The sequence below is a fragment of the Bipolaris sorokiniana genome (assembly GCF_000338995.1).
Source record: "Bipolaris sorokiniana ND90Pr unplaced genomic scaffold COCSAscaffold_1, whole genome shotgun sequence".
Classification (NCBI taxonomy): Eukaryota; Fungi; Ascomycota; class Dothideomycetes; order Pleosporales; family Pleosporaceae; genus Bipolaris; species Bipolaris sorokiniana.
The window spans coordinates 3,213,600-3,229,877 of record NW_006911895.1 but is presented as its reverse complement, the minus strand read 5'-3'; the positions used below and the strand labels follow the sequence as shown (position 1 = coordinate 3,229,877).

General features: G+C 49.8%; 9 protein-coding genes across 9 annotated transcripts; 6 read left to right on the top strand and 3 right to left on the bottom strand.

Annotated features, from left to right (window-relative positions):
* Positions 1-856: 856 nt before the first annotated feature.
* On the top strand, positions 857-2,829 carry COCSADRAFT_186848 (uncharacterized protein). The gene is made up of 7 exons (XM_007697056.1): positions 857-1,154; positions 1,202-1,308; positions 1,361-1,394; positions 1,456-1,590; positions 1,649-1,752; positions 1,803-1,866; positions 1,922-2,829. The coding sequence occupies exons 1-7, from the start codon at positions 932-934 to the stop codon at positions 2,779-2,781; spliced, it is 1,527 nt and encodes a 508-aa protein (XP_007695246.1). The 5' UTR covers positions 857-931; the 3' UTR covers positions 2,782-2,829.
* A 680-nt stretch (positions 2,830-3,509) lies between these two features.
* Positions 3,510-5,218, top strand: COCSADRAFT_76068 (uncharacterized protein; the record flags this gene model as incomplete). The annotated part of the gene is made up of 2 exons (XM_007697055.1): positions 3,510-3,984; positions 4,032-5,218. 2 exons carry the CDS (start codon positions 3,510-3,512, stop codon positions 5,216-5,218), a joined length of 1,662 nt encoding a protein of 553 aa, XP_007695245.1.
* A 284-nt stretch (positions 5,219-5,502) lies between these two features.
* Positions 5,503-7,325, bottom strand: COCSADRAFT_156234 (uncharacterized protein; the record flags this gene model as incomplete). The annotated part of the gene is made up of 5 exons (XM_007697054.1): positions 5,503-6,124; positions 6,233-6,501; positions 6,576-6,749; positions 6,805-7,058; positions 7,118-7,325. 5 exons carry the CDS (start codon positions 7,323-7,325, stop codon positions 5,503-5,505), a joined length of 1,527 nt encoding a protein of 508 aa, XP_007695244.1.
* A 998-nt stretch (positions 7,326-8,323) lies between these two features.
* COCSADRAFT_217192 (uncharacterized protein) lies at positions 8,324-8,882 on the top strand. Its single transcript, XM_007697053.1, has one exon. The coding sequence runs from the start codon at positions 8,482-8,484 to the stop codon at positions 8,767-8,769; it is 288 nt and encodes a 95-aa protein (XP_007695243.1). The 5' UTR covers positions 8,324-8,481; the 3' UTR covers positions 8,770-8,882.
* A 267-nt stretch (positions 8,883-9,149) lies between these two features.
* On the bottom strand, positions 9,150-10,037 carry COCSADRAFT_32743 (uncharacterized protein). Its single transcript, XM_007696181.1, has 2 exons — positions 9,728-10,037; positions 9,150-9,669 (listed from the first exon to the last, which is right to left on the bottom strand). The coding sequence occupies exons 1-2, from the start codon at positions 9,748-9,750 to the stop codon at positions 9,399-9,401; spliced, it is 294 nt and encodes a 97-aa protein (XP_007694371.1). The 5' UTR covers positions 9,751-10,037; the 3' UTR covers positions 9,150-9,398.
* Positions 10,038-10,540: 503 nt separating this feature from the next.
* Positions 10,541-11,335, top strand: COCSADRAFT_217163 (uncharacterized protein). Its single transcript, XM_007697052.1, has one exon. The coding sequence runs from the start codon at positions 10,615-10,617 to the stop codon at positions 11,242-11,244; it is 630 nt and encodes a 209-aa protein (XP_007695242.1). The 5' UTR covers positions 10,541-10,614; the 3' UTR covers positions 11,245-11,335.
* Positions 11,336-11,857: 522 nt separating this feature from the next.
* COCSADRAFT_167036 (uncharacterized protein) lies at positions 11,858-12,232 on the top strand (the record flags this gene model as incomplete). Its single annotated transcript, XM_007697051.1, has 4 exons — positions 11,858-11,901; positions 11,952-12,021; positions 12,069-12,127; positions 12,175-12,232. 4 exons carry the CDS (start codon positions 11,858-11,860, stop codon positions 12,230-12,232), a joined length of 231 nt encoding a protein of 76 aa, XP_007695241.1.
* Positions 12,233-13,027: 795 nt separating this feature from the next.
* On the top strand, positions 13,028-13,976 carry COCSADRAFT_217147 (uncharacterized protein). Its single transcript, XM_007697050.1, has one exon. It carries the CDS (start codon positions 13,088-13,090, stop codon positions 13,958-13,960), a length of 873 nt encoding a protein of 290 aa, XP_007695240.1. The 5' UTR covers positions 13,028-13,087; the 3' UTR covers positions 13,961-13,976.
* A 659-nt stretch (positions 13,977-14,635) lies between these two features.
* COCSADRAFT_32741 (uncharacterized protein) lies at positions 14,636-15,861 on the bottom strand. Its single transcript, XM_007696180.1, has one exon. It carries the CDS (start codon positions 15,735-15,737, stop codon positions 14,679-14,681), a length of 1,059 nt encoding a protein of 352 aa, XP_007694370.1. The 5' UTR covers positions 15,738-15,861; the 3' UTR covers positions 14,636-14,678.
* Positions 15,862-16,278: the final 417 nt, after the last annotated feature.

Genomic DNA, 16,278 nt, shown 5'->3' with positions numbered 1-16,278 from the left:
CGTTATGGCGAACCTTTGCAGCTGTGTTGGTCCCAATCTCCAACTTTTTTTTTTTTACAATTCCAAAGCCATTCGCTCCTTGCCATCAAATGTTTGTCCCTACAACCGGGTTAAAGTCTCCAAGCTGACTATTTGTATTGTTCGTGCATGCTTCATGCCAAGATGTAGACGCACGTAGGCTAAGAATTTGGCGTCTTGGACTGATCATCACAACAGCATTAACAGGGTGTGCACATCGTGTCCTGATTAGCATACTTGTTGTGCATCTGATATCATAGCAAAGTACAATTTCTGAGATTTCATAGAAAGTGTCTTTGCTAGTCTGCTTCTAGGAAGTATGGGGTGAGCATGGAATTCGCATCTTACTTCATCACTTGATCGCAGACCTCTATCCAGACACCAACCAGTCCTTCTAATGTCTCTCCAAGCACACATGAGGAAGAGAAGTTATGTAACTAAGTATCTGGTCCAGCAATGGTTCTGATCTGTGGGGTCAATCTACTCCTCATCTTGCCGTCATCACGTGAAGTCCAAGGGGTTGGCAATCTTGGACGAATATCCATGGCGCCCAAGCCGTCTGGCGGTCAGCCGTCCAAGAATGAATGAAGCCTGGAAACGCAAACGTGTAGAATTTCCAAGCATGCCACGCCGGTCGAACGGTCATCGGCAGTTTCCATATGGGGATTCAAAATACTCTGTGGCTTGCAATCTTGGTGGACCAACGGTGTATCTGTGCGATACCAAGGCCGTGGCATATCTCGTTACCCCACGGGGTTGGATCTGCCTATCCCGGGGGGCCGGGTTATAAGTTCAAGTCTGGATCCTGTCTATCATGATTTTTGTCGACGATTGCCATACCAGAACCTCTTTGCTGTCGTAGCCTTCTTTGCACCTCCTACATCATTCAGCACTGCTTTTCTGTGTTTGAAAGATGAGTACACAACCACAGGAAACGACGCCTCACGCGTCGGGCTTCATTGATGAAAAAGGCTCCGATGCATCGATGACTCCACCCACAAAGGTTGAGGATATTGAACGTTCTGTAGTGGAAGACGAAATCGATGCGGCTACTGAAGCGAAAGTACTGAGAAAGCTGGATATTCGCATTGTACCAATGCTATGTTGGATTTACTTGATGAACTTCATGGATCGAGGTGTGTACAGATGTAGTGGTATTGGAGCTTCTCTGAAAAGGCATCAGTCAATATTGGAAATGCTCGTCTCTACGGTTTGGAGGAAGATCTCAATATGGACCCGAACAGCGATCAATTCCAGCTCGCAGTCTCCATCTTATTCGTCACCTATGTCGTAAGTCACACGCCAAATGTTAACTTCGTTTCCAAACGCTTACCTTCAATAGCTTTTCGAGACGCCCAGTAATATGATCATCAAGAGTGAGTCACGTACACTAACTACGTATAAACATATACTAATGCGCTGCTTCTCAACGAAAAGGGATGAAACCAGCACGATATCTTGCAGCACTCATGTTTTTCTGGGGAATAGTGTCCACGTTTACCGCTTTTGTCAACAACTACGCTGCCTTGATCGCCTGCAGACTTCTCTTGGGAATGTTTGAAGCAGGGTTATGTAAGTATCAATCATATACAACATCCACACGTCTCCATCCCGCTTACTTTGTCTATAGTTCCTGGAGTTATACTCTACCTGTCAATGTTCTACAACAGAAGGAACGTGTCTCTCAGGCAAGCTTTGTTCTACGGTACCTCTGCTATAGCTGGAGGACTGGGTGTAAGTACCATGTCTGCAAGATATGCGTCAACTGTTCTGATGGTTTTCAGGGACTGGTCGCCTACGCTATTGGCGAAATGGACGGTACAGCTGGATGGAGAGGATGGCGATGGAGTACGTCTGTACCAAAATCATACTCTGCGATGCCTGCTAACATCACCTTTCATAGTTATTCTAATCATAGGCATTCTGACTGTAGTGAGCGCTCTTCCCGTGCCTTGGATTCTCCCCAATAGTCCGGAAACCGCCACTTTCCTGACCGAAGACGACCGACGAATTTTGCTAAGGCTACGAATGAGGGAAGTCGGCCAAACGGTATCGGGTCAAGAACTTCAGAAGGAAGACGTCATGAAGGGCATCAAAGACTGGAAGGTGTATGCCTTCGCCATCGCTCAGTTCGTCGGACTTGGCATGCTCTACAGTTTCTCGGTGTTCCTCCCAACCATCATCAACGGGCTGGGAGGTGGCTGGTCCCGTCAAGTGGTCCAGGCCCTAACAATTCCAGTATACGTTGTTGGTTTCATAACCTACGTTACTGGAGCATACTACAGCGACAAGACACAGCAAAGGGGTCTCTTCTGCATCGCGGGACTCTCCGTAAGCATGCTTGGATACATCTTCCTAATTGCAAACCAAGGCCTTGGTCTGAGTTTCGCTGGTTGTTTCGTCGTAGCCCTCGGTCTATGGGTCGCAACTGGACTCGCCTTTTCCTGGGTTGCTGTCAACAACCCCCGATACGGAAAGCGAGCTTTTGCCAGTGGCATGCAAATCACCATTGGAAACTGTGCTGGCATTGCATCGCCGTTCTTGTACAAAGGTAGCACGGCCCCTACATACCGGCCAGGATACGGCGCTACCATTGGGTTGCTGGCACTAGGCATTGCCATCTATACGTCATTACATTTGTACTTGCGTATGAAAAACAAGAGGAAGCTTTCTGGCAAAGAAGACTGGAGAATCGAGGGCAAGACTGAGGAGGAAATCGAAGAAATGGGAGAAGACAACCCAAGGTACCTGTATACAACTTAGAGCTGGTTATTGCGCATCAGAAGTATTGCGCTTGCTATCTAGATTGGGTTACCATATAATAGTTGCTTTGTTAGATTCGTTTACGATGAGAATACAAGGATTAAAGCTCATCTTCTTCGAGGCTATTTGTGCTGGATGACTCGCAACTTTGCTTCTCACTGATCCTGCATGAGTAATGCACAAACTATGAGCCCCTCACCCTAACTAGGGGTCGACCGAAATACTCAGATAAAAACAGCCCTTAGTAAAACAAAGCTGTTGCTTGCGATCAGCCGCCTTCACTAGAACGTAATTAAGAAACATTATCTTGTATACAATGCAAATGCTAGACTTTACGTCCAGATTAATGTCTCAAAAAATATTCCTCTATAATACTAGTACATAGTTCCACCTTGTTTTAGTCGGTGTAGTTTCTCCGAATATTTCGACCGACCGAGAAACTCAGCAATGCACTACTGTGCTCACGTGCCACATATGGCCCTTCTGGGACTAGCTATCATCTGACATCATCCAAAGGCTTCCCTCGTTGGCCCAAACGATGAACGCTCATACAGCCACAGATACTAATCCGATCGCAACCTACAGAATTATCCCCGTGTCTGCACATCTCCAATATTTTGACTGTACATCGCTGAATGCCAAGCATATCCTTTGCTGGAGCCAAAAAACGCAAAACGCGTCATTCGGGTTATACCTTTAGGGGAGCACGCCACGAACCTGGTATCACTATGCTTGGACCAGCAAAGAGCGGACTCTTACAGCTTGTCGATGAACTTCTTCTCAACATTATCGATCATATCAACGCCCGGGATGCACTGTGCAATCTTGCTGCGACGTGTACGAGATTCCAGGGTCTTGTTGAGCCGTACATCTGGCATGATCTTCAAGTGCTGAAGGGCGAACACGCACGGAGGATTGCCAAAGCGCTTGACAGCCGAGACGAGCGACCGGATTGCATTCAAAGCCTTGCCATTCGATATCAGGACGAATATCGCGATGGCATAGAGGAGCTAAATCACTTCATAGGCTTGATGAGTAGGCTGCGACACCTGCATATTGAGAGCCCTTGCCCAAACAATTCAGAATGGCAGCAAGGCAATATCTACTTCGATGGGTACTCGAGGATTGATTACTCAAACTTGTTAGCTAGTGCGGTGTATCCGCGGATGGATATGCAAAGAGCGTTGCCTATGCTGCAGTCATGTATGTTCAGACGCTGGTACGAATAGAGTGAGACTGACTCGCGATAGTAACACTGCATGCGCATGGCTCAGGAGATAACAAATTCACTCTTGGCCGGGCGACGGCCATGTTTAGACATCCAACATTACGCAACATTACATTGTCGTGCTTGAACTTCGACAACAGAATCGGGGCGCCGTTTGAGGTTTCTGAAAAGGAAATCAAAACTACGCCGCTCCAGTCACTAACACTAATCGAATGTAACGTCGATGTGTTCTTTCTAGATACCGTTTTGAGCCTTCCAAAAGCCCTAAAGGAGCTATCGATTGGTGAACGACTACACGCCTTTGAGGGGTGTCAACCATCCATGGTTTCAGAACACCGCACATCTTCGAAGTTATTTCTTACAGCACTACAAAGACAAGCCGATTCTCTACGGCGCCTAGCGCATTGTGGAGGCCATCTCGGTCATTTAACTCCCCGCGAAACCGATCCAGAAGGCACGGCAAAGCTACGCTCACTTGTAAACCTCGAGCACCTCGAACTGGGTTTCGAATCACACCTCTACTACTACCTCCGCATGGACGGTTTCCCTCCAGCCCTGAAATTCCTCAAAATGCTCGACTCGGCCATTTCCAACAACGCCGCGCACGACCTGCGCTCTCTATCCGCAATCGTCTTCCGTTCGCTCACTTCGCTCACAACTGACTGCTTGCCTCGCACTCTAGCTGACGACTTCACACTACATCTCAAGTTCTCGGACCACTCCTTCTTCCGCCTCGTCGAAATGACCAGCTCAGCCGATCAATCCCATCTCCTCAGCACCCTCTTCTTCGACCGCCCCTCCACGTATAAAATTGCCTCTATGCTCAAATCCTACAGCCCTAGATCGCGCTTCATCGTCTCGCGCGAGTGCTTCCGCAGCGGCAGATCATTTATTCCGCCATACATGTATGGCGAGGAGTTGCCGGTGGACGAGGTCATGTATAATAGCGACGACTTTTGGCGCTTCAACGGTATCAATTACCGCATCATGGATGATGAGACTTGGAGGAATGAGCTTAAGAAAGGGAAAAAGTTGAGGGTTTGTAAGACGTGTCAGAGGAGGGGTATGGGCGTGGATGATTGTCTTAGTTTGGGGGATGGCAGCGCGTGTGTTCCTTGTAGGGCTACGAGGGTGGATGCTTGTGAGTGGGATAGGGATGCGAGTGGGGAGTTGGTGGGGGGCGGGGATGTGGAAGATGGGCAGGGGTAGCGTGGGAGATGTTGTATTGAAACAAGGTTTTTTTTCCTCCATCTCCTATAAATGTTCTTTTTTTTGAATTGACTTGGGAGGTTGGAATTAGGTTGTCCCGTCTCCTTACTTTCTTGGCATCACTACCAAAGTATCCTCAACAGATAAGTGCATAGCCACATTTCACTACATCTCTCAACGAGAAAAAAATCAGAAGTTATGTCATCCATTGTAGTATGTCATCAGAATCATATATATAAAAACTACCTCTCTACACTACCACCCCCGCCATCTTCTACCCCCTCTTACAAAGTATACCTATAAAACGGACTCTTATCCCCGAGCAACAACAACTCCTCCGGACTATACCTCGCGCGCACCGCGTCCTCTCCCTCCGCCGCAATCAGCGCATCTCTCTTAGCATTCTCCCTCGAGTACGCCCAGCGCAGCACAAACGTCATAATAATCGCCAGACAGCACATAGCCAAACTCGCCGCGAAACCCGTGCGATATTTGGGTGCCTCACGGGCAAGGTAAATATTACTGCCCATAATACCACCCATGTTGCCTACAGAAATAAGCAGAGCCATACCCACCGCCCTCTTCGACGACGGCGCCAGCGAATTTCCGATCCACGATACCAGGCACGTGAATGGGCAATATAGACCGCCTGCGACGGGGAACAAGAAACCGTAGGTTATACCCGGGTATTTTGGCTTGGGGATAGCGAGTTGCGCGATGAAGCCTGCGATGGCGATGGAGTAGCCGGCGATAATGTAAGGGGAGCGCTTGCGAGTGAGGTCAGAGGCCCAGGCGAAGATTAGGGTAAGGATGGCGGCGAAGACGTAGATGGGGATTGTGAGGAGCTGGGCGTTGGCGGAGGTGTAGCCCAGGCCTTTAATTACGCTGGGGACGGTGGCGGTGAAGCTGCCTTAAGTGTTAGCGAAAGACTCGGGCCGGAAAGCGAAATACAGCACAAAAATCGACCAAGGACTTGGGAATTCTTGCGGGAAAGAGGAAGGAAAAAAAACGTACCCGTACACACCAACGGTGTTACCCCAAAACACGAGAGTAGCAGCCCAGATTTTCCAATCGCTAAGACCGGCGAGAATCTGCTCTTTACCGATTTTATCATTGTTTGTAGTTTGACCTTGTCCGGAGCCCGAGTCGTTTGAGAGACGGGCAACGAGCAAGTCGCGCTCGGGCTGCGTAAGGAACTTTGCAGTTTCGGGGCTGTCGGGTAGGATTTTCCAGATGACGAGGGCAAGGGCGACGGGGATGAGACCTTCGATTAGGAAAATCCACTGTTTTTTTTTGCGTGTTAGGAAAATAGACGTTTTTTTTCCTGAGAGGGTAAAGGGTTGGAATTGCTACGTACCTGCCATCCAGCGAGTCCAGAACGTCCGTCGAGTTTCTCGATGCCGTAGGCGAGGAGACCGCTAAAGGCGCCGGCGAGAGAGGCGGCGACGTAGAAGACAGCCATGCGGCGCTGGAGTTCGAAGCGGCGGTACCAGAGAGTAAGCAGAAAGGTTGCTGCTGGGAAGAAACCGGACTGAGTGGCAAAATCAGTATATTGTAGTTGAGAGACTGGTATTTTTCACACATACCTCCGTGACACCCAAGAAAAATCGTCCAGCGAGGAGACCGCCGTAACTCGATGTCAGGCCCATAAGTGTCATGACGAGACCCCAGGAACCCATTAGAATTGCCATCCAGTAACTAGGGCGCATCATCTTGAGAATGATGTTGCTAGGGACTTCGAGTAGGGTGTAGGGCACGAAGAAGAGGGTCACGGCTGTGTTGTATTGTTGACCGTTCATTTTGAGGTCGTCTGTCATACCAGCAATCTTTGCATTTCCGACTGTGGCGTATGTTAGTTTTACATTGTGAAGGAGTGACGCAAATAATCGCAATACGCACTGTTACTACGGTCGATGAAAGCGACGAGGTAGAGCAAGGCCAGCATAGGCACAAGTCTTACATCGACCTTTCTCAACACCCGCGCAGCTTCTGCCTCATCGTACTCTGTAGGTTGGGCCTCGAGCTCGCCAGACTTAGAAGAGTGCGATATCTTCTCGGCGATATCCTCGTCCCGCTTGTGTTCAACTGAGACCTTGTCTTCGGCCATTGCGGTCATTGTAAAGGGCTACTTGCACACCCCAGGGTACTCTTTCTCTTCTTCAATTAGGCAATTCGGGAAGCGAAAAAGGAGGGCGAACAGCGCGATGGGCAGTTGCACATGGATCATGTTTCCTGGGGGCACAGCAGATGTTATAAATTCACTCGGTTGAATCAAAGCCCGAAAAGCACTAGGACAACGGCATGCTTTATTGGGCAGTGATCTCCACACTGAACGCGCCCTTGGACTGGCATCAACCTGTCGCTGTTGACGTTGTGGAGTATGGCAAAACGCCATGTAAGGTTATCCGGGGTAAATGGTAGCGGTCTTGCGGGGTACGGGCCCCCGTATCAACCAAGCGTCCGACTGCATGACGTCGGCTGGGGTCGCCTGTCGGATGCATGGCCAAAGCCAATAGAGGGGTGGATGTGCCGATCTTAGTAGCCGCTCCAGTCCTAAGGCTTCGTGGGCCAGTCGGCGGTGAATGGGCTGGAGCAAAGTGGGACGAAATGGAGTAGGTCGGCATATGACCGAGCCGCAGGCGACTGCGACTCGGTACCAACGCCGGTGTGTGTTAAGAGCCGCGGGCGGGACCTGGCCAACTTGGCATCTGACCATCGGATGTGTTCTTTCGTTCAAGCGGCTCTGTTTGACGATGCCTTGGTGAAAATCGTCGTCTTACATACTTTACCGTACGGGTTATAGCCGTCGCCCGTCGCCCGTTGTGTTGCCGTACCTGGGGTAGCGAACTCTATTTCGTTACGGCCCTTTTCTATGTACACATATGCAAACACGGGGACTTTTTGTGCATCGACGAGGGTCTGACAAGTTCCGAATGACGCACCCTTGTTCAACCCCAGTATGTACGTCAGTGCCGAGGTGAAAGTTGGAACACAATAATATTTGATAGAGGAAAATATGTCAAGGAGTGTCATAGCAGAACTAGCCAGTATAGTATATTTGATGCACTACGCCCAGTAGTATATATAAATATTTCCTGTCATAATCGGTTCACACGCAATTACTACGCTTCATTGCCCTTGGACTAGAATCAAGTCGTAAGACAATCATCCGCCTGCCCGTACTAATGGATTATCCCAGCACCCTTGATGCTCTAAGTTCCCTCAACAACGTTCGAACAGGCATTTAGCCTCAAGTATCGGATATGCAATGCCAGCCCATAGCAATCAGCATCCCAGACTTTATAGATTCTCCCCCACCTGTTCTATTGGTAGTACCCGTGAATACACCAACCGTCTTCACCATGCGCCCAGCTCGACATGCAGCTCTCTATAAACCAACGCAGCAACCCCAGACCCCCTCAGACCCCCAGATCCCCAGACCCGACCCCAACATCCAAAGAACGCCCTTCAGAGCCAGCCTTACAAGGGACCACTCGGCCCGCACACGTTGGCTTTCCTCCCCGACAAACACAAAAACCCTGATGACTTAACGCCTAGCGCCATAAGGTAACCACCCTACCCGCTTGACCCTCGATACGAGCCCACGAGGCTCGCCACGTGCACCGCGCCGGGAACGCAGCTACAAATGCGGAAGTGAATGCACGAATCAGGTCATATGTCATTGGGGGCCCCACTGCGGATGAAGTGTGCCGAGGCTCCGATGTTGGACCGGGGGGAGGAGGCTCTTGGTGGGAATCTTGCTTGTATCGATGGGGGTACAGTTTACATGAGCGTAGTGAATATTAGTGCGTCTTCTTACCATAGTAAATACCACTGTATGTGAAAATTTACGATTTTGTACAGAGAGTGGGTTGTTTAAAGTGTAGAGGAGGAGGAAAGGCGACACGTAAGTAAGTGATATATTTTCTTTTGCTGGATAGCTTATTCTTATTCTAGTCCTTTCGGTACATCAAGACCCAGGCTGAGATACTCTGAATCTAGGCTAACAGATATCCGACGTAATGAACGTAAGAGTTGGGGAGTCACGACTTGAATCAGGGTTCGCGCTGGCCAAGGATTCACGTGCGAAATACCCTAGCATATGCGAGGACATTGTTCGAGGAAACACCTTCGCCGAGACAGAAGAAGAGAAGAAAAAATAAGAGCATTGTTTGAGATATTACAAGATACCAATCGCAATATCGCCCTTGACCCGCGCAATAATCCTGATATCAGCCTCGAGATCCAACTTGATATGTATCTTCAAGCTCCCCTTGACATCCTTATTATTATCCAGCCCAAACCCTTCTTCATCCTCTCCATCCTCATTCCCTTTGCCCTTTCCTTTCTTGCCTTTAGTCTTGTTGCCCGAGTTGGTTACCGAGCCCATTGTTTCGCCTACGTCGGGGAGGCCGCGACCGCCGGTTGCGTTGCCAACGCTGCCTGTAAGACTAAGAAAGCGATAAGTATTGCTGTACAATAAAGGTAAGGAATTTGAAGGCAACACACTCTTTTGTAGTCGAGTCCGCCATTTTGAGTTCGAAAACGGGGGGTGACGGCGGTGCGGGTGAAAGAGGAGGTGTGGGAAGAGACAGGACTGGAGAGAGGGGGAGCGACTTCAATCGAAACTCTGGCTTTGGCTTCGTGCGCTGCGGTAGTTGGGCTGTCCACGCCACTGCTTCTTAGGTCTGTTGGTGAGCTAGATGGAGGATGAGGGTGTGTGTGCAGAGTTCAACGACTGGCGCAGGCGTGCATCCGCTCATAAACATGTCTGGAGAGAAGCTAATTCACGGGCCCAGCTGAAGCTCACTCGTCTCCGAGGAGCCGTACCATTGACACAGGTAGTCGGCGACATGATCTTCGCGCGAGAGAGCGCTCGAGTGGTTTCGGTGTTGCAAGCCATTCGAGCACTTTTGAGGCTCTAATGCACAAAGTACATAGAGCATGAGACTAGTCCTGTTGTCACCAGCGTACACTCCCAATACGGTTAAAGCGCAGCTCAAAGCAGTATCTCAGCTTGCATCGCTCTTATGATCAGCATTTGGTGGCTTTTTGGTCGTCATTGGCTTCCGCATTGCTTGTTGTTCCCGTCGATCATCGTGGCCGAAAAGTGGAGCGGGAGCCGGGAGCTACCCGTGGACTACGACGTGATTGGTCTTTATCCATGGAAATATACATCTGCATCATGATCGCATATGATTCCCATCATAGCTGCATGCAGGTCGTACAGCTTGTGGTTGGTGCGTGCATGCTTGCTTTTGGCATGTTATGGTTCAGCTCTTGGGGTCGGTAGTGTCGGTCTTTGTACTGGCACTTGAGACTGCATATCTGCCCTGACAACCCATTGTCCTCGAAACTCGATAGATAATCAATCACTGAACACACAACATTTCAACATGGTCCTTGGTCTTATATCACTTGTTGCAACGATTCCCATGACAGCGTCTTCCGTCTTGACGCTACAAGAGCAGGCCGAAAGAAAGGATAGCGATGGCCCCAGCTCGGAATGGAAGCATGACAAATGCCACATACGATGTCGAGCGACCGAAAGAACGCCAGAAGACCGCAAAGAAATGTTCAAAGACAGCCATGTAGTGCTTTCCGGGGGCCGATTATATGTTCAGCTATCCATATATCAAAGACCGCACCTTCATCCCTTCTCTGGCTACTACCTACCGTTCCCGAATTCAAATTTCGATGGCATTGTCTCCACCATTTCGGATAATCCTCCACAGCTGAATTGGATATATCTAGACACCGACTCCGATATCTTCCACTTCAGCCATGGACTACGCATCGAGGCTGAAGAAGGGCTTGTCGGCCCATGGGGTGCTCGCATTTGCTCTAATGGAGAGAAACGATATCTATTCGAAAACTGGGAAGGCTTCATCGCCGTGGAAAATGAAGACGATCCGGGCTTATGGAAGCTATGCTTTGACAAGTACGACAATGGGCTGGAAGGGAAAATACGGCAAGGCCAGAGAACGGTAGAATTGGAGCTTGTACGCGAAGAAATAGAAGATTAACAGCATGTTGCGCGATTCCTTTGTTTGGTGTTTGCCTTCCGAGGATCCGTAAGATCCCCCGGCCCGTAGATGTATCCAGATAAACGAGAGATCATGGACCGGTCCGTCGAGATATATGCACAATAGCGTTTCCTGGTAGTAAGCGGTAGTCTGCATTTGCCCGGGTTCGACGCTGAGGGAAAGGTTGGCTTCTCTCGTATCCAGGAACACCGGAAGACTGCATTGGCCAATGTTCGGGATTATGCGCAAAAACAAGGCGCATGTGAGTGCTGTCTCGCTACAATGCGCTTGCTTCTCCACTCATGTAAACAATGAATTCAAGGAATGCTTGAGAAGAGAGCGGTGCATGCATGCAGCAGGCTGGAGCAAGAACTTGGCATGGGGCTGACGCGTGTATCCGGCGATCGCGACCCAACGGAGATGACGTGGGCACTAGTGCAGCATTAATCATGGCAGCATCAGCCTTCCCCTAACATCACCCTACCTTTGTTCTGCAGATTCTGAGCGTTGTTCCATTATTCGAACTTTCTGCATACTGATATACTACATACTCATACTCAGTCCAGTAGCTGCTAGTCTTGTTCCCATCACGTTCTTCTAGCCAACCCTCACCATGTGCGACTTCGTACCTATCCCACTTTGTATTCAGTGCGGAACGTATGTATGCGATTCAATTACCACAACGTGCATTTATTGAGTAATCACAGAAAAGATAATCCGTGCCACTGCAAGATCATCGGGCCTACGATTGGATTTGTCGTCACAGTGGGCATGGCTGTAAGTGCAACCTCCTCTAGCTATGGCCATTCGCTTACGCTCCTCAGATCGTTTGTTGGCCAGCATCGCTCCTGTGCTGCTGCTGCGCAACCGATGCAGGCAAAAGGTAAGATTCTACACATCTATTGGAGAAGTCGGTATTGACCACGGCAGTGTCCTCGCAATGCCTGTCGACACGGGGAATGCTATCAGCAACGCCATACCTATATGAAATCATACCATTGACGCCCAAAATTCACGGTGGAACTTGCTTCTCCTGACCAATTCTCCTTATGAAGCTTTCCAGCTTTTTCTAATATTTTCCTCCCATTCTGGCTGAACAAGCGTTGGCGGACGGACGGCGAGCTAGCGGCTTCTATATGATACCCATCAGCCAAGCAATATTCATTTCTCACTGTACTATCGGATCACAACCACCAATTCTCTCAATGTGACGTCTCCAATCAAAGCAAAGAAATCCCTCAATGGATCCTACGTATGGGAAAGGTCACGCTTGCTCCCACGAAGAGGGGTGTGCCAGTGAGTGAATTGAGTCATATGACATAGCTTCAGATCTAATAGCATTGGCCTCAACAGTGAGGACTGAGAAGCCCCCATTGGAGGATGGCGCTGTTTGAAATCGAGCAGGTCACTGAGCCAACAATGTTCTCACGTTTTCTACAGGAAAAGTGACAACATCACCAAGTATCCGAGTTATTGTAGGCCAACTCCAAGCATTGTGAGAGTAGATACCTTGGGCTGGCCACTTCTACTATGCAGCAGTGTATTCTCTCATCAATGCAGATTGACAAAGTGGAGGTACAGTGACTAGTGGAATGAGAAAAGTATTGCAGTCACCGTGGGTATCTGAAACTTAGTCTGTTGACACCCGCACAGTGACCTCACAATCGCTATCACTCACCAGGAGACCGTTTGCAAACAACCTATTTTGGCAATGTTTTGAAAGTTAGCTCTTCACTCATCACACTCGTTCTTTTCCCCAGAGTACATAAATATGAACTATCAGTGGGCTTTCGAAACAAGTCACCCACTTTCTGTTTAGCAATTTCTGTTCTACATCGACACCATGTCTGAACGCATCCAACCCCAGCAGTGTGACGAGCAGAATCGGGAGTATGTTCCCTCTACACGAAGCATCTACTACGATGGCCGTATCGCAAACGCATTGTTCCCACCCAGCTATCCCAACAATGATCCTGATACACCCACCTGGAAAGACGGATTGAGGGAGATCGAAGCGTTCGATTGGCTGAGGAACGACGACAACGAAATGTACAACGAAGGTGAGGCGTCACCCCTCGAGACTATCCTCACTCCCAACCCCGCAACTATTGTAGAGGGCTGTTCAGAGTACGGCAAAACATCGTCGCTCCCGTATGGATACGCTCTCAGTGATCCAACTCCGGCGTTGGATCACCTCTCATCTGAGACTGCAACGACACGAGTTCCTGAGGTGTTCAAGCCGTACAAACCAGTTCCGTCTTGTACCTCACCTCCAGGGATCCTCGAGCCTACACCAATCTACGAGCCAACCAACCCTGTCCATGGTCTGCGGCCCTACTTGAGCGCCCAGTCGTACTCGAGCACTCCAGTCTGTCCGAGCACTCCGCCCTACCAGAATCCCTATACCGATCCAGTTGTTCAGACCCCTCAAAACGTCCAAGCCCCTCGAAGCCTTGAGTACCTTCAAAGCATGCGGTATTCTCCACCCCTCGTGACTATCCGCGAGAGAAAAGTCCCAGGCGATGAGGTCTTGGTTGAGATGCTGTACAACACAGTGGTATTCGATTCCTCTCCATCCTCTATTCCTACCCCGAAGAATCCTAACAAGTCCCAGGAGTACTTCAACAATATGAAGATCCGTGAACCAGGTAACATTTCCCCCACTGTCCCGCTTGTCCCTACCCCCAAAAAGGAATCCAAAGTACAAATATGTTAATGTCGGATCAAAAGCTTATATCGCCGCCGCCGCGTATTGCAACAAGCGCATCAAAATCGAACACGACGATAGTCCTATCGCACCAACCTGCACTGCCTACGCATACGCATACGCTGCCAAGGAACCTGATCAACCTGCTACCCCACCCCCTGCGACAGAGCAGGAAGCAAATAACAAAAGCAAAGGTAAGGATACCACTTCTAGTCCTGTTTCTTCGGTTACTTTGGCGGTTTCATGTCCTTTGGCATCTTCGTATCGTGTGTCTGGTGGACATTTCGTCAACGAGTATGGGACCGTGTTCGAAGATGCAGATGAAGAACATTGAGGCGAGTACGTGGTGAGAGGAGAGATTGAAGGAAGGGATACATCAGTACATGGAAGGGGAAGGAGGATTCTTTGATTCTGGGTTTTGTGAGGTAGTAAATGGTTCAGTTTGAGGAACAAAAGGGACATGGGAATTGGCGTTATGGATATGGAATGATTTGGTATGGATGATGGATGGGTATTGCGACTTTGATAGTAGGGAAGACGAGATGCCCTGGACTGGTGGCTAGTAATGGTAGGGGCGATGCGGTGTGATGTCAGGAAAGTGAAAAAAGGAATTCAACGTCCATTGCATCTACTATATGGGACTTGCAATATTCTTGTGACGTGAGCAGGTGTGAAAAGTGAAGATGTGGTGTTTCATTGGTTTCATTGGTTTCATTGGACTAACATTCTATATCTTGCTCGACACCAGTCCAGCATCGTCTTTTGCCAGGGTATCACAAAGCCAGTCTGCGGCCTTATCAGCCATGGCCTGTGGAAACGCATGGCCGACACCGTCAAACAGGACATCTTCAAACGAGATATCGAGGCTAGAATCCTCTGCAATGATGCGCTTGAAGTGGTTCAGAAAGGGTTCACCCGCTGCATACGGAACGAGCTTGTCAATCTTGCCACTAAGGTTCAGTATGCGCTTTCCCTGTAGTCTCTCTCTCATAATAGTCTTCATGCGATCCAACTGTGCTTGGTCTGGCTGCCTGTCATCACCTGTGGGGTTGAACATGCCCGGGAGCATTAGGCTCGCTGGGTCGTACTGGGCAATGGCGTCCTGCAGGGCCTGTGGGAAATCAGGGGATCCGAAAAAGGCAGCGCCAGGCGGTGTGGTTCTTGTGTATGACTCTCGCTTGGATAGACGTGCACGGTCAGTCATGAGGCGGGTGTAGTCTGGACAGCCTATGCCTACGACGCCGGCAGTGATGCGTGGGTCGCCTAGCAGACAGTGCCATGTTGCGTGGCCACCGAGTGATATACCGAGAGCAAAGTGGTGTGTAATTTTTGGGGTGTCTGGAGCTGTGAATATGTAGGACTCGAGGTGGTTGATGAGCTGTGAGGTGTCGGTAGCGGTGCCGTGGTAGCAGCCAAACATGTCTTGGGCGTGTCGCTCGTTTCCTTCTCTCCAAGCTTGGTTGTGCAGCTCGTCAACTTTGCGGGAACCATGGTTGCGCTGGTCGAATGCAGCGGCTATGAGACCTTTGGGGCTCTTGCCTGCGCGGCCCTCTTGTATGCGCTTGTTCCATTCTGTGATGACGCGGTTGGCAATTGGCTCCATGGTTTCTTTCGTCTGCAAGCGCGGATTAAGAAGCCATAGGCAGGCGGCCGAAGAGGCAGAGGCAGGAATTTCATCCAGACCATGGACGTCGACGAGGATGCCCGCGATGGTGAAAGTGCGAGAGGAAACGGGGCGCTGGGTAGAGCGCGGAGTCCCATGGAGGGGATTTGTGGTTGCGGCCATGAAATTTATGGAGATTTATGGGGATTAAGAATGACAGAGACAAGAACAGGGGAGCGAGTGGTTATCAGGATAAAAGATGTAGGTGAAGCAATAGGAAAGCCATGTTTGGCCATGATGCAGGTACGGATGGGGAATACGGAAGAACGATCCTTCCAAGGCCGAGGCATCACCAAATAAGACGAGACAACATGGATGGCGGGCTATTTGCAGACTGACTGCGCCCCACGATAGTCCCGTGATATATGCACATCAATGGTGAGTTCAAGTGCAGATAGCGAGACTGGTGCAGGGCATTTACGTGTTAATGTATACGGCACATGTATACAGTACTTTCACAAGCGGAGGCTGAGAGTGCGCACAAGTCACGTGATGCGGGCGGTCAGGAAGGCGGCGCGGTCCAGGGCCCCCCTCCCCTGACACCACGGTCGCTGGCATTAGCGCGACCGTTCACCCGGAAAGCAGCAGGGAGATTAATTCCAAAGTACTCCACCGTGCAAGGGCCCTGTGAACTGATACTGATCTCCTCTGCGCCGCGTGTACC